At 43.5% G+C, this 16,865-nt stretch overlaps 1 protein-coding gene across 1 annotated transcript; it reads right to left on the bottom strand.

Moving 5' to 3' along the window:
* Window positions 1-268: 268 nt before the first annotated feature.
* Window positions 269-12,203, bottom strand: FRMD7 (FERM domain containing 7). Its single transcript, XM_069944011.1, has 11 exons — window positions 12,093-12,203; window positions 7,888-7,930; window positions 6,858-6,936; window positions 5,922-6,019; window positions 5,400-5,514; window positions 4,580-4,727; window positions 4,075-4,170; window positions 3,216-3,379; window positions 2,018-2,086; window positions 1,546-1,621; window positions 269-1,372 (listed from the first exon to the last, which is right to left on the bottom strand). The coding sequence occupies exons 1-11, from the start codon at window positions 12,201-12,203 to the stop codon at window positions 269-271; spliced, it is 2,103 nt and encodes a 700-aa protein (XP_069800112.1).
* Between the last annotated feature and the right edge of the window lie 4,662 nt (window positions 12,204-16,865).

Raw genomic sequence — 16,865 nt, 5'->3', positions numbered from 1 at the left:
TTAAAAGGGTTGGGTAGTTGAAATCCAACATGCCTGACTCTTCTCTTCCGACATTATCTGTCAGGGAACAGTGGGGTGTGGGGGGAGGGGGGAACCTTTTAAGGAACTCGGCTATACTGCTATGGGTGTTGTTCTATGGATGACTGGCAGAATGGGTAATGCAGCTCTTGACTATAATACTGGCTGTTAATACAGTGAAAGCAAGGTAGATACCAAGTTATATAGATCCATGTATAAATTGTAAAATTGTGTTTATAAGTGGACACAATTAAGTGTGGAAATGTTTCCATTCTTGTTTGGGTTTCCTGCTTTCCCATGCACGGTTATTTAAAGGGCTCTCTTCCTCGTCTTCTAGCTGTAGGCTACCCGAGGACAATCTTACTCTCGCCATCGGATGTCTAATATTTTTGCCAAATACAGCATAGTAATATGGATTTATGATTTCTGATTCCGAGTCACTCGATTCGGTCCCACTATATACATATCTTTCTGTGACTTGTGGACCTTTCTTTGAAGTTGATGGAGGAGGTGGCGGCGGTGGTAATGGTGGAGGTGGAAGCGGTAATGGGGTAAGCTGGTGAGGTAGTGGGTTCCTTGAGACACTAGATGTTCTGCTTAGTATAGGGTAATGACCTAAAGGTCTGAATTCTGAACCACGAGGAAAACATTCGGATTTCATGTCTGAATGACTCCAAGATCTCTTAGGATTGGGTTCTTGATCATCTTCCACTCTTGACCTTTGAGTGTCTGCCTGGGATCCCATTTCTGAACTACCTTTGCAACTGGTCCGGGGATAAACTGGTTGATGATATTCCTTTAATCTTCTGGCACTTGGACTTCTGTCTGCTGATCTTCCTGGAAATAGCTTAGACTGGCTAGTAAGTCGTATAATTTCTTCAACTACAGCTGAGGTTTGAGCAGGTATAGGTGATATGCCATCTGTATAACAGTATATGTTAGGGGGACCTCTGCTGATCTTGTGTCTTGCTGAAGAGGGCCCAGCACCCATATCAATGTATGTCCTTGGTGATATAGGAACTGCTTCCCTCATGCTGCCTTCAGAAGAACTTTTCCAATTCCCAGAAAAATGGTTAGTTTCTTCATAACAAGACAATGGTCTCCTGTGTGAACGCCGTTGAGATATCCCACTAGCTATGTCACCATAACTACACCCAGGGAATGAAGAACTGCTTTTTGATTGTTGCAAAGATACTTGTTCCTTCTCCTCTGGTTTGGAGTGTTCCATTTGTGATGGAAAGTTGACCTCAATAGCTGAGTTTCTTCGATTCCTATCCATAAGTGGCTCCCAGCCCACACTATTGACGCTTCTAGAGCATGGTCTGCTGGTATAGACCAGACGCAAGTCATTGGGCTGCAAGACAAACCAAGAATTAGTATCCCTTCAGTCATTCTCTATTACACAGTACATAATATTTATATGACATAGATATAGTCCTGTTATAATATGAAATCTGTAGACAATTTTTTGTCTGATTGTGCCATGACAATATCAATTGAGCTGCATAAATTTTAGAGATGCATTACCTGTTTTGCCAATTCGGTCAGGAGGTCGGGGGAGGATCTGCATTGTCTTTCATGGAGGTTTGCCTGTAAGTGTTTTCTGTAATTACAATAGGAGGTTATGTTGTAAAGTGCAATAACCAGTGACCCAATATACATGTATCAGGCCCCTAATCTATCTAGATTTCCTGACCCATTGGGTTATATTGGGCACAGCCGCCTTTCACGATTATTTCTGAAGGTAAGTAAATTATAGTGCCTATTCTATTTTTGGCATGGATGCCCCATAGAAGTCTAAGGGAGTGAATTATGGAAGCTTTCAGGATATGCATCGGGAACATTTCCAGAATTTCAAATGCTGCAATATATTTTTTTTTTACCAGATCAGGAAATACTGAAAGCACTCCTGATGGTTTCCTGAAGCTCCTGATCAGGATTTCCTAACAGCAAAAACCGACATGGACGTGTGCATGAGGCCTCAGATGCAGCACGTTACCTTTCAAAAGGAAGATTCTTGGCTTTTCCTTTAGTCCAGGAATCAAGCAGCTGCTTCTGGGTTCTCCCACTAAGGAAAATCAAGGAGAGGAAATGCATATAATATTAGGAAGATATTTAAATTTTACAAAGTAGAGCAAGAATGGGGAACCCCCTGGCCCTCCAGCTGGACAGCCAAAGCTTTAGCTTTGATTGGAACTGTTGTTTTACAACAGCTGGAGGGTTCCCCTTTCCCTGACACAGAGGAATAGTGTTTATTACAAACTCGTCTTATAGTGGTGACGACTTCTATGACTATACAACTGTATCTAATCAGAATCATTGCCTGCATTATTATTATTAGATATAAGCCTCTAATAATTCTTGACATTTCAGGAGACCTATCTTGGTTAACTATAGAAATTTTAAAATACCAATTCCTTTTCATGGAGAAATCCTTGGACTTTTAGAAGTGTGGTAGCCCTATTTGTTATCGCCTCTCACCTATATGTCCATCTATTTGGTAGTGATACTCTGTTACAGGTCCACGTTATGAATGTATAACGATAAGATGAAAGTGCAACAGCAACCTACAGGTGCAAGCACTTCCGTATAAACTTTTGTATGTACACACAATAAAAACCTGCTCTGTAGATTTAAAAAAAAAAGAGGATCTTAGCAAACTATTTGATCAGAGTGTGCCATGTCACCATGTTAGGTGTGCTTAGAGACATGGTCCCTACTCTAGCATTTTTTTACACTAGCAATGGCCTCTCCTGGGCTAAATAAGCCTACAACTGGGCAGATAGGATCCAAATTATTCTCCCAAGGGTGCTATAAAAAGAAATCATTTGGCTCCTATCTGCCCAGTTTTAGGCTTGTTCAGCCCAGGAGAGGCCATTGCTAGTGTGGGAATGTTAGAGTAGGGACCATGTCTCTAAGGACACCTAATGTGGTGACATGGTACACTCTGTTTGATCAAATATTTTGCCAAGATCCTCATTTTTTAATTATCTACAGTGCAGGTTTTTATCGTGTGTATACCAGGGGCAGTATATGGGGTAAGAGCTTGCACCTGTGGGTTGCTGTTACACTATTTTTTTTTTTTGTTCGTTTGTACATACAGCGTGCAACCTGCAGTGTGAACAGAGACATAGAAGTGCTGCCAATTTTTCTTTTTTTTTAAACTTTTTAGTAACTATACACAATGTTTCTATTACCTGTATCTGAAGTTTGAGCCTTTGCTGCAGAGGAACGGCTTGGGCTTACATTTGGGCTCTTCAGATAGTCGGAAGAAGGCGTGATACTCGACGCAAGTCTTCCAGAAAGCTTTACAGGCATCTCGACTCACCATAGTGAACTCTAAAGTGTCTTTACACAAGGTCTATAAACGACATAATTGTGTCAGAAGACAATTAAATTGAGGAGGTGACAACAGACATGAAGAGAGTGCCAGTGAAGTGATAGCTTTCATCTGCTTCTTTATAGGCTTGCAGTTTATACTTATTCTAGTCTCGCTGCAGAGACTTTCTGGCTGAGCTTTTTTAATACAAAAGATCCAATCTGAATATATTGAGCTGCAATGTAACGTAAGGAGGATATAGCAGTCTGAGCATCTGACAGGATATGGATAAATACATTAAAGTCTACCTATCATTGGAAGAAAAAAAAAAGGAAAAGTTTTGACTGGTGGGAGTCTCTTGCAGACCCCACCGATCAGGAGAATGAGAGGGGAGATGTGCACAGCAGCGCGCGACCCCAACCAATCAAAACTTTTCTCGGATCCCAATCATCTCCACAATGAATGGAGTGCTCACCATGCCTACAATCCATTGATTCTTTATGGGGCTGCTGCTCTCATTCTTTTCAGCAGCCATAAAGTGCACACACCATGCTGTACTGTGTTTACAGATAATACAGAAAGAAACTACAATATGGCCACCAGAAGAATCTCTTTTTTTTTTTTTTTTTTTACACACACAAAAGACAAGGTTTAGAAAACAGAACAACATGCTAGTTCTACTACTGACTTCCACATGGAACTAAAAGGACATATATGAGACATTCCCTTTAACTCACATCGATATGTTGATGAAGTTTAATCAGGAAATTTTTCCTTTTGAAACTCAGCTTCCTAATAGTCGCCCAGTTGAAGGTATTAATCTTGGTGCTTCCCTGTAGAAGAAAAAATGGGTAAGAAATAGACACCATTAGGATATATTCACATGCTACAGATGTGCAGGTGGAAAAGCCTCGCCTAGCCATTCCTTTAAACCGTGCGTTGGCCCATGTAATAGGGCCCAGTTCTTCAAATGAGAGTTACACGCTCTAAACTCTAAAGATGCCAACTTAGATTTGGACCAACGTAGACTAAGATCTTTTTGTTTAAACAACTACAATAGGGAATCTAAGCATAAAGATTAACACTATGGAATCCCAAGCAGAGATGGATCAGCGACTTCCTGGAATTTTTGGAATCTGACCAAAGAATAAACCAAAACGTTGACATAAAAGTGAGACGTCCTTTGTCGTTACTGCTTAACACTGGACGTGCATGTGATTTTACTTCTTTTTAATCACTGACCCGTATAACCAGAACACCCATATGAGCCACTGCGAGGTTGATTTGCATATTCTCTCCATCAATCGCCTGATGAGATCGTATTCCGTACATGTCCAACTTTCGGGCTATATCCAGGAGCTGCATGTCTGATTCTGCTGGAGATTTACCCCTGTAATAGATAAAGTAAATTCAAATATTTTTTCATTATTATAATAATAGAAGGGGGGAAGGTTTTCTTAGGCAGATTTATTAAAGGGAAACTATCAGCAGGTTAGAATAACCTGCTGATATGTCCCTATAACTCAGGGCACTAAGGATGAAGGATTTTCTTACCTTGATCCTTAGCGCCAATTCCATGTTATTAGCAGTCTATTACTACCGCCCCCAGTGCACCGATGCGCCCCGGCCATCTGGCTCTGATGATATTCAGTACAAGGAAAGGGGCGGATCGGTGCACTTGGGGGGGGGGGGGGTGCAACATGTTGAAAGACAAACAACATGAAAAGCAATGATCTACTGCATTGCCCCGGGTAATAGACGTCCTTTAGACTACCCCCCCCCCCCCCCCCAGACTTGCCCGATCGCTGTCGGCGAGCCGTGTAATGGTGCCAACCCTGAGCAGGGAACGAGGAGCAAGTGAGCGCTGACCTGACAGGTCGATGCTTGCTTGCTCCCGGAGATCGACCCATGTAATAGGGGCTTTAGTGGGATAGAAAAGCTTATACACATGACTCCATTTTGAAGACTACATGACAGTTCTGCATTCATTAAACACACGGACTAGATAGTCACCCATTTACCCCAAATGCTATTGGGAATTTACAATGACCCAGCTACTTACATGTGCCGCTGGTAATACTTGAGAATCTTGTTGTCTAGATATTCCTGATTTGGCACATATTGATTCTGTTCCAAATGCTTTCTGCCTGTTTCTTCCTCATAATCCCCCAACTCAGCTACAGTAAAAAAAAAGAAAGAAAAGAAAAAACTATTATTAAAATGCTACTATAATAGTCCATGCACAAGTTAAATTTTTTCAACACAAGTTAAATTTATTCAATGCATTACACAAACTTCCCATTATAGATCTGCAATAGACGTTAACATCTGTAAGTATTGTCCCCTTTACAGCGTTTTATCCTACACAGCCATAAGAACAGTATTAATATCCTTACGCGATAAAATCATCAATGTTGAAAGAATTGAATGAGCTCAACTGTGTTTGCAGTTTTACCAGCCTAGGAGCTGACTCTGTACTCTGGTTGGCTGACCAATCTCCTCTGGCATATGATCTTTGTTTAATGTAACATAAGAGATTATTTTTTTATAAGAGATTTCGCTATAAAAATGGCATATTCCTTACCCTGAAGTATGTAAGAAGTCATTAAGGCACAACTGTTATCATTACAAGGTAATTTCCCAGATGCCAAATCCTTTTTAATCTGAAGAGCAAACAGATACCTGTAAATGTAGCAATATTAGTATATTAGTATCAAGTCCGGGATGGGATGGTGGAGGTATAAATGTTACCATGTAGCATTAATGAGGTACTCCAGCTAAAAAAAAAAAAAATCTATTCAACTGGTGTCAGAAAGTTATACAGATTTGTAAATTACTGTTATTTAAAAATCTTAAGTCTTCCCATACTTATCAGCTGCTGTAGGAAGCTGCAGGAAGTGGTGTATTCTTTCCAGTCTGACACAGTGCTCTCTGCTGCCACCTCTGTCCATGAAAGGAACTGTCCAGAGCAGTAGAAAATCTCCATAAAAAACCTCTCCTACTCTGGACAGTTCCCATCATGGACAGAGGTGGCAGCAGAGAGCAGACTGGAAAGAAAACATCACTTCCTGCAGGACATACAGCAGCTGATAAGTACTGGAAGGTAAATTACAAAGGTATGTTTATTTTTTACCAAAGTACTCCATTAAGGGCAATCCACTTATATATTCATAGTTATACAGCAGGGCAACTACAAACATTTCTCACAGATATTGGTCTCAAGCTGTAGCAATTCAGTTGATGATCATATACTAACTTTAGCGTGACAGCAGTGCATGCTGGGAGCGATAGCTTCACTACAGTTATACAGAAAGAGGATATATAGCATTGGTCTATAGACTGTTTAGGGGCAGAAGTAAAAGCCACATGGCATCTCTTTGCAGAAGGACAAATGAATATATTCGGTGAGGTCTCTCTGGAAAACACATACACTCCTTTAATACGAGCTGAACATAGAAAGTGTAAGGTTACTTCTATCTAGGTGAAGTGACAGGAAGTCATAGCTAGAAGGAGCGATTACCTTGTCAGCTCTCCCCGCAGCTGCCCGGGGTCCACAGGGAAGAATTTTACCATAAATTTGAAAATTGTTTCTTTCGGGTCTAAAAAAAAAAAAGAAAATTATATTTATAGAGAGAAAAACACATACACACATTTTCCTTACATCCGCTGTCATTGCAATACTGAAATACTGTAGTATTGTCTCACAAGTCCTCACCCTCCGCTCCTCCCTCTGAGCTGAGATAATGCATCCTCATTAGTTATCTCAGGAAGCATGACTGAAGTCTTATTTGAGCTCAAACCCCGCCCCCTGAGTGATGTCACCACCTCCATCCAGCCCCTGCAGAACAGCATATGAACACACCATATGGATTTGAGCAATAAGTACTGAATTTAAAGGGGAACTATCCCCAGGTTAGACAAATCGAACCTCATGGAAAATCATGGACGCTGAGGAGGGCGGGATGTGTCTTACCTTCCTCCTCAGTGCTGGTCAGGGTAAAGTCCGCTCCAGAGCACCCTAAAGAGCACTGCCATGTCATCCGTTCCACCTTCTTCATTGATTATCATTTGAAGGGGCACGCAATCCATCTAACGGTGCTCCATGGCGGTCTTTACACCGACTGACAGTGCAGGACCGGCGCTGAGGAGGAAGGTAACACACATATCTTCTTTCTCATCGTCCAGGGAGCTATAGGGGGCTATCAGCAGGTTAGATTCCAATACCAATCGAGTATTTTGCATATAATGCTTTTAGTAGCTCCTTATAGTGCTATTAAAGCGTTCCCTTTACCATAATGTGTGCCTTCTTCCATTAGGGTAGTTACCATAGTGGCATACACACTATGGTAAGGGAATGCTTTAGCAGCTCTATTTGGAGCGTTATATGCTAAATACCTCTTATTGGTTTCCTTTAATGGCAGCTGTATCAATTTATATGCAGTGAGCTCCCCCTAGTGGCAGCTGCTAGCAGACAGAATTCTATAATTTACACATATATTACACAAGCATGTTGTATTAACATATGAGTAGTGTACAGTTTTATAACTTACTTTTCACCTGCTTAGTTATTGGTTTTAGAAGTTCCAGCCAAACCTGCAATGGTAAAATTACATGTTCAATTGATAGATGTTTAATGCAACATAATATTAGAAGTTACATAGGTAGACAACATGTGAAATCAGAGCCACAAGTGTCAGGACACACCACATTAACAAGGGAAACTGTAACACCTAGCTGTCAATTTATTCATACGTTTACAGAGGTAATCGAGGTATCGCACATCGCAGAGCTATAAGACGCTCCAGGATTGTTATTCACAGAGAAAACTAATATTAGCTAAAATGAATAGGTCAGGAGAAGGTAAAGGTTAATGGACATGAAAGATCTTTTCTAACTGGAAATGCTTACAAAAATATATGGATTGTGCTTTTATATACAATAATACAGAGGCTTGATGGTCGGAGTGATACAATAATCTTGATGATTACACACTTGAAGGCACTATACACTTAACAATTGCAAGAAGAGTGATGGAAGAATTAGAACATGACTGGCTACAATCTATGTTTATTACTTGGGCCTTGGAGCATGCGCCGATCTTCTGGTCCACTAAAAGTCAATAAAACAATAAAACTCCCAGTGAACAAAAGTATCGCCAGGAAACGGGATCGCGTAAGTGGCTCCAATGAGCTGGAACTCCTCTAATTTTTTGCTACTCTGGTCCACTGTGACTTTTATTGACATGACTATTTTGATATGTATAGCTAGTTTATGTGCAGGCAACCTTGACCTAGATCGCTGATGGCAAACCTATGACACGCGTAGCCATAGTCAACGACACGCGGCCACCATGCAGCCGCATACAGATAGGTATGCACAATAGCTGCGCACGGCCGGCCGGAGCGGTGCCGTGCTTCAACCCTGCCTGCTCCTGCTTCCAGCCCCGCCTGCTGCTGCTTCAAGCCCTGCCTGCTCCTGGTGCCACAGCCTGCATCCTGGACCGCAGCAGGACTGTAAGTGTGTGTGAGGAGGGATGGGGGTCGGGGGATGGGTCAGGTTGGGTATTGTGTGTGTGGGGAGGGATGGGACTAGGTGGGGTATTGTGTGTGGGGAGGGATGGGGCCAGGTGGGGTATTGTGTGTGAGTGTGTGGGGAGGGATGGGGCCAGGTGGGGTATTGTGTGTGTGTGTGTGTGTGTGAGGAGGGATGGGGCCAGGTGGGGTATTGTGTGTGTGTGAGGAGGGATGGGGCCAGGTGGGGTATTGTGTGTGGGGGGGATGGGGCCAGGTGGGGTATTTTGTGTGGGAAGGGATGGGGCCAGGTGGGGTATTGTGTGTGGGGAGAGATGGGGCCAGGTGGGGTATTGTGTGTGTGTGAGGAGGGATGGGGCCAGGTAGGGTATTGTGTGTGGGGGGGATGGGGCCAGGTGGGGTATTTTGTGTGGGAAGGGATGGGGCCAGGTGGGGTATTGTGTGTGAGTGTGTGGGGAGGGATGGGGCCAGGTGGGGTATTGTGTGTGGGGAGGGATGGGGCCAGGTGGGGTATTGTGTGTGTGTGGGGGGGGGGATGGGGCCAGGTGGGGTATTGTGTGTGCGTGTGTGAGGAGGGATGGGGCCAGGTAGGGTATTGTGTGTGGGGGGGATGGGGCCAGGTGCGGTATTGTGTGTGTGTGTGTGAGGAGGGATGGGGCCAGGTAGGGTATTGTGTGTGTGGGGATGGGGCCAGGTGGGGTATTTTGTCTGGGAAGGGATGGGGCCAGGTGGGGTATTGTGTGTGAGTGTGTGGGGAGGGATGGGGCCAGGTGGGGTATTGTGTGTGAGTGTCTGGGGAGGGATGGGGCCAGGTGGGGTATTGTGTGTGGGGAGGGATGGGGCCAGGTGGGGTATTGTGTGTGTGTGTGTGTGTGTGTGTGTGGAGGGAGGGATAGGGCCAGGTGGGGTATTGTGTGTAAGTGTGTGGGGAGTAATGGGGCCAGGCGGGTATTGTGTGTGGGGAGGGATGGGGCCAGGTGGGGTATTGTGTGTGTGTGGGGGGGGATGGGGCCAGGTGGGGTATTGTGTGTGTGTGTGTGTGTGTATGTGAGGAGGGATGGGGCCAGGTAGGGTATTGTGTGTGGGGGGGGATGGGGCCAGGTGGGGTATTGTGTGTGTGTGGGGGGGGATGGGGCCAGGTGGGGTATTGTGTGTGTGTGTGTGTGTGTGTGTATGTGAGGAGGGATGGGGCCAGGTAGGGTATTGTGTGTGGGGGGGGATGGGGCCAGGTGGGGTATTTTGTGTGGGATGGGGCCAGGTGGGGTATTGTGTGTGTGTGTGTGTGAGGAGGGATGGGGCCAGGTAAGGTATTGTGTGTGTGGGGGCGATGGGGCCAGGTGGGGTATTGTGTGTGTGTGTGTGGGGGGGGAGGGATGGGGCCAGGTGGGGTATTGTGGGTGTGTGTGGGGAGGGGTGGGGTGGGGCCAGGTGGAGTATTGTGTGTGTGTGTGTGTGTGTGTGTGTGTGGGGGGGGGGATGGGGGTCAGGCAGGGAAGTGTATGGGGAAGGATGAGGGTCAGGTAGGGTAGTGTATGGGGAGGGATGGGGGTCAGTTAGGGTAGTGTATGGGGAGGGATGGGGGTCAGGTTGGGTAGTGTATGTGGAGGGATGGGGTCCGGTGGGGTAGTGTGTGTGTTTTTAGTTTACTTCACACAATAATTATGTTTTGGTATATTAAGTACAGTTATATATTACAATTAAGTATTTTTGTTATTTAAACTACAAATAACGCAAGATTATGTTTTTTTTTCCTCAAAGTTTCTTCAAGTTATACTCGTTTTTTCGCCGAATGCTGACACACCAAGCTCAAAAGGTTGCCCATGACTGACCTAGATGAACTTTCAGGCCTTTTTGCATATCATGGGTCTCCTGATGAACCCAGATTGAGGAAACAAGTCGAGTTTCCCAGGAGAGTAATCTGTTTGCCCTTATCTTTTGGCTATTATAAGCCGTTTGGAATACGTTCTATACTGAGTCAATCTGGTTGCATAACTGATTGTACTATATTTAAGCATTGATCGTATACTTGCTATCTTCTTTTTTTTTATTATCCTGTGGACAGTTTTTAATTTAGAGCCAATAAAAATGATTACGTTTTAGTTTACATGATTTTTTTTTACTTTTTATTTTTTGCATGTGATGGAAATAACAATTTTCTATATATGGCTCAGTGACATGTTAATATCTACAGACTCGCAGTATGCCAGTTGCCACGCTAGTGTAAGAAGGGGGAAGGGGCTTCATTTCTATCCTTATCTTCCTCTCAGAGCTAGTCTCACTGCTCATGTCCTTTGGGACAGGCAGCTGCACTTTTAAGTCCCACAAAATTACAGAATATACTCTGAAAATTACAGTGTACGCTGCTTGTGGTTACATTTTTTCTGTTCTACATCAGTGTATATTTTATTTTGGGGACAGTAGAACGTGGTCTTCTGCAGTTTCTGTCCCTCAAATAAAATGTTTATTTATATCAAAGTAATAAAAGGTAGACTACATCTTGCCTATTGAAGGCTATGGGTATGCTGGGGGTATAAGATGGTATACAACAGAATACCGTATGACAGTATACCAGTGTATTGTAGATTGGTACTAAATGGTGGTAAACATTAAAGAAGTCTGGGGAAATTTTTTTATTAAAGTATTGTATTGCCCCACAAAAGTTATACAAATCCCCAATATACACTTATTGCGGGAACTGCTTATAAAGTGCTTTTTTCCCTGCACTTACTACTGCATCAAGGCTTCACTTCCTGGATAACATGGTGATGTCACTTTCTGGATAAAATGGTGATGTCACGCCCAGACTCCCAGAGCTGTGTGGGCTGTGGCTGCTGAAGAGGATGATGGCAGAGGGACACTGAGGGACACAGGGCACTAGAGGGACACTGAGCATCCCTCTGCCATCATCCTCTCCAGCAGCCACAGCCTGCACAGCTCTGGGAGTCGGGTCGTGACATCACCATGTTATCCAGGAAGTGACATCACCATTTTATCCAGGAAGTGAAGCCTTGATGCAGTTGTAAGTGCAGGGAAAAAGCACTTTATAAGCATTTCCCGTAATAAGTGTAAATTGGGGGTTTTTATAACTTTTGGGGGGCAATACAATACTTTAATAACAATTTTCGCCTGACTTCCCCTTTAATGCAATGCTGACAGTACAGGACATGTGTATTATGCTCCTAATAATAGAGGACTAATGTAAATGAAAGCTGTAAGTGACTTACTTGGTAGCCTGTGCTATTCTTGAATTCCAAACCAAAGTATTCTTTCTCGGTCAGGTTGAGATGACTGCAGCTCATATTGAACAATTCTTTTCCAGGAGCTTTTTGCTGCATGGTAATAAAACAAGGTATTAATAGGTGTGTCACATTTTACTTATCCAGCAATAAGAAAACAAAACAAAAAAGATAGCAGCTTTCTCCTAGAAACAGCGCCACTCCTGTCCTCAGTTTATGTGTGGTATTGCAGATTAATTACTTTGACAAGAATGGAGTTGTAGTACCACACACAGTCATGGTTTTTGGAAGAAATTAGCCATATTTTTTCTAATGCTTATAACCCCCCCCCCCCTTAACAACTTTTTCATTTGTCTATTCCATATAAACAGTTTTCCTGAAACCAGATTGAACACCTCATCCTGTGCATGTCTGACCTCTATGGAGCTATTTAGTTCAACAACATTTTTACTGAAGAGGAATAGGTCATGAGTGTATAGGCCATACAGGTAGACCATGCAGCTTCTATGGCAAAAGCATCTTCAAAAAATGGAAGCCCAGTCCTAGTAAGTCCCATCTAGAGAAGAGCGAACCTCGAGCATGGTTGAAGTCGTCTGTGCCCTACTCTGTACTGATATAGGAAAAGAACCCCAAAACAGCTACAGATGGTAACCTTTTCTTCCTGAGAGATTGGCTCATATTACCCAGTCATGTTTCAAGCTCTTTAAATGGCTGAACGCTGACGGGAAGATACACTAGCTTAAATGGGTGCCATTATGGAGTAGGCTCCCTGGAGGTGGGCTACTTTGCATAGTGTTTCCCAGTGGAGCCAAAAAAGAAGTCCTACTCCCTGCAGCTTACTTTCCAGGGACATTTGGTCCCCCATCGCTCATCAGAGAAGGTCTGGCCCACTCAGCCAATCACTGGCAGTAGCTGTGTCCTGCCTCAGTCAATGATTGGCCGGACCTGTCCACTTAGCCAGTCATTGGCAGTAGCTGTGTCCTGACTCAGTCAGGGATTGTCTGAATAGGCAGGTCCTGCTACAACTCCTCAATTTGCAACTGGAGAGAAGAGATGAGCAGCAGGGAATCAGAAGTCCCTGGAACAGGAATTGTGAGACCCAGGGTAGGTAAGTATGGCTTCTTTATAATTTTTCTACATCCCCAACAACATATCGAAACATTTTGTACACTGGAATACCCCTTTAAGGGAGTTATCCAACCTTACAATTGACGACCTATACTCAAGATAAGCCATCAATATATAATGTTGGAAAGGGCTAACAGGTGCCACAACCTCTTCAACGTCCTTTTACCTGCATAATTCTAGTAGCAGTGAAGGGAGATACTGCAGTATTGTCCTCTTCACTTGATAAAGCTGCAGTATTTTGCACGGCCCCTACGAAAAGTATGCTGATGCAGTGCTGGTGACATTGAAGAAGATGCAAGCACTCACATTACTGCCATGGCTCCTTCCAACAACTGATGTAACAATTCCCACTTTTTGGATTTTAGATTGGTTATATGAATACTAGGTGAACTACAATATCTTAGAGAATCTTACAAATGCGCCTTTATACATCTCTCTGACATCTATTCTCTGTCTCAGCGTGCTAACAATGCTTTTGGTAGCATTAATTGTCAAATAATAGAGACAGAAAATAAATGGAGCTAGCACAATACTAATGTGAAATGATTCTGGAATTAGCATGTGATGAATGAACGCTTTAATCCCATTGTCTCCTAGGACGGGTGGGTTACATCAGGGTGGGGATCGAAGATGTTTGTTGGTATAATGAGCATAACAAGTTTCCAAAAATCCAGAGCTGTAGGATAAAATTACTATGCTTTGTGTTCTGTCTCTTCTTCGGTGACAGTCTAATGGTAGCTTGTGGGGCGCACTCATGCTATCGCCTGTCTAAGTTAGGAAGGCCTGGTGTAATTAAAACAATTAAAATGCTCTCCAATTAAACACTTGATGTGCTACATTCTGCGGGTATCAGGGCAGAAGACATTGCCAGCCAAGAGCTGCTAAAAAGATTACAAATCTATTTAACGGTACAATGATTCCACCGACATGTATCACCATTATGATGTTAGATTACCATTACTATCGTGAAATACAAAACATCAACATATTATCAATCTAAGGCACACAGATATTGTCCGATTCTAGAAAACATCCACAGTGCAGGGAGAAAAACGTATGTCACCACTTAAAGGGGTTATCCGCTTAACAAATCCCCTTCCCAATACCACCCTTTCTGTAATAGACATAGGTATAACCTAATCTGCATTTTTTCCATGCTTTTTTTCTCATAGTAACCCTTGCTAGCAATCTAAAATCTTCTCATCAGGGTCCGCTCTGGACATCTAAAATCTTCTCATGCGCGTCCGCTCTGGACATCTAAAATCTTCTCATGAGCGTCCGCTCTGGACATCTAAAATCTTCTCATCAGCGTCTGCTCCGACTCGGCGCTGCTCCCTCTTCTCCCCTCCCTTTGGAGATAGACGACACAAGATCTTCGTCTCTGGGGGTTGAGTTAGCTATCCATTGATTTGCTAATTCGGCCCCCAGGAGACATGGCATGATTCATGAGACCTGCTGTTTTAGGAGGAGCCTGTCTGAACTTTTAGTAAGAGAAGAGCATGCACACTGGCCGGACCAAGAAGCTGGAACAGAGGACTGGAGAGGTGATTTCTGGTGGATTCAGGTACTGTAGGTGAGTATGTCATGACAATGTCTGAGTTGCGAAACCCACTCCCAGGAAAAAAAGTTGTGCTGTTTCTGAAAGAAAGCAGCCATGTTTTTCTAAGCCTGGATAACCCCATTAAGTTTAATAACCGTGGATACCTCTTTAGAATCTGATTTGCACAACTTTGAGGAGGAATTTTGAACCGCTCCATCTTGCAGTCCATCAGTATTCCTGGGATGTCTTGTGAGCATAGTCCTTGTCTGGTTAAACTACAGGAACTTACGGTGAAGGGGGTTACGGTGAAGACTCTGACCCGGCCATAACAAAAGAGAAACCTCCTCTTTCAACTATTCTTTAGTTTATTGTGTGCTTTGGATAATTGTTTTGTCGCAACACCCATCATCTTCGCAGCTCAAGCTCATGAAATGCCACCCTTAGGGTGGTATTACATGGGCCGATAGGGACCAGATAACAACTGTAGACGAGCATTGATCTGCCAGATAGGTAATGTATATCGTCAGTCACCGGCCGCGCACCGCTATTACACGTACCGGTGCGCGGTCTTCACCCGACAGTTATAGGTTCTAACCTATATCAACGATCAGCCAATGACAACGATCATCGGCTGATCGTTGTATATATTACACAGAGCGATAATCGGCCGATTCGGACGATTATCGTTCCGTGTAATAGTACCCTAAGGGTGCGTTCACACCGAGGAATCTGGGCGGATAACTCGCAGCGGATTCTGTTGCTCGCGCCCCTCTTCGCCCGTGCCATAGACTCCATTCTATGGTCTGTTGAATTCTGCTGTCCACCGATTGACATGTCAATTCTTTTGCCGGACGGCAAATGATCATGTCAATAATGTCTTTTGTTTGACGTTAATAATCTGCCATGCACACATGGATGCAGTTTGTTCTTTCATGGTGTGTATGGAAATCAATGCTTAATTGATTTCCATACACCCCCGAATGGGCTGTATGAAAATATATGTTCCTGGGGCTCTCAGAGCTCTGACGACCACAGGAACATTCAAACACCTGCTGGTGTTTGGCCAGTATAACAATGGCCGTTGCTAAGTAACAGCTGTTGTTATACTGTGTGTGAACACAGCCTTATATTGGACAGATGAACAGAGATTTTTACAGTTTGCAGAGTTTTTAGTAAGTCGATACTTTGCCTGAGGCAGACTCTAGAAGCAGATCACCGAATGAACAGCACATTCTCCTTCTAGCTTAGAAGATTGGCGCAGTCAATATACATTGTGGCATTCAAGAAGTCAATGGCGGACATCAGCATGATTGCTGGTGTCGGTCATTGACTGTGGGTACCTACTGCTAATAGCTCCATAGTACTATAGTAAATGCATGCATATATATACGGCACATACCTGTGCAGCATGTATCGTTTATTGGTTAACAGAATTGTATCACTGAAATAATCCTTTTTTTTTTGGGGGGGGGGGGGGGGGGGGGTTCTTGTACCACATGTTAACAACCCCATTAAACTCTACACCTGCTGAAGAGCAATCCTTTCACTGAGGCTTCAACTCATTGAAAACTATTACAAGTATTTTAAATATAAAGAGAAGTAGCATTCTAGTGTAGTTCTTAGGACCTGCTTCTGGCTGGAGTTCTACATAATCTAGACAGACACTTCCCAGCATACTGTGCAGGGCTGCTACCTTTCAGCAGCAGTAAAGTGCCTAAGGAAAATGTTACATCCTATTTATATGTACTTATTTCCATACTGGGTCAAACTAGTCCAAAGATGAAATTCTCTTAAAGGGGATCTCCAAGATTGTTAAAGAGAATGTAGCTAGTGGGACAGGGTGGTGTATATCCAAACCTGACATACGGGTATGAATGCATATAAGGTTCTATAGTGTCCTCATCCCTCACTTTCCATTCCTTACCCACTAAGCACAGCTTAGATGTTACACTGTAAAACAGATATTACAGACTTTAAAGAGAATGTGTCATTAAAAAATGGCTTATTGTTTAAGGGTGCCTTCACACACACCGGATCCGCCGCGGATTTCACGTTGCAAGTATGTAAGTTAACCTGGAGCATACATCACCTCC

This window comes from Dendropsophus ebraccatus, chromosome 10 (assembly GCF_027789765.1).
Source record: "Dendropsophus ebraccatus isolate aDenEbr1 chromosome 10, aDenEbr1.pat, whole genome shotgun sequence".
NCBI lineage: Eukaryota > Metazoa > Chordata > Amphibia > Anura > Hylidae > Dendropsophus > Dendropsophus ebraccatus.
The sequence above is the reverse complement of the archived record's forward strand: the minus strand, read 5'-3'. Positions and strand labels throughout refer to the sequence as shown.

What these genes read in the sequence shown, in the direction of transcription:
- FRMD7 (XM_069944011.1), bottom strand. Translation starts at nt 12,203, where the DNA reads ATGCAGCAAAAAGCTCCTGGAAAAGAATTGTTCAATATGAGCTGCAGT. An exon ending in AACTTCATCAACATATCGAT is followed by an intron (nt 3,380 to 4,074) that starts GTGAGTTAAAGG and finishes TGTCGTTTATAG; the next exon opens with ACCTTGTGTAAAGACACTTT. An exon ending in AAGAATCTTCCTTTTGAAAG is followed by an intron (nt 1,622 to 2,017) that starts GTAACGTGCTGC and finishes TTGTAATTACAG; the next exon opens with AAAACACTTACAGGCAAACC.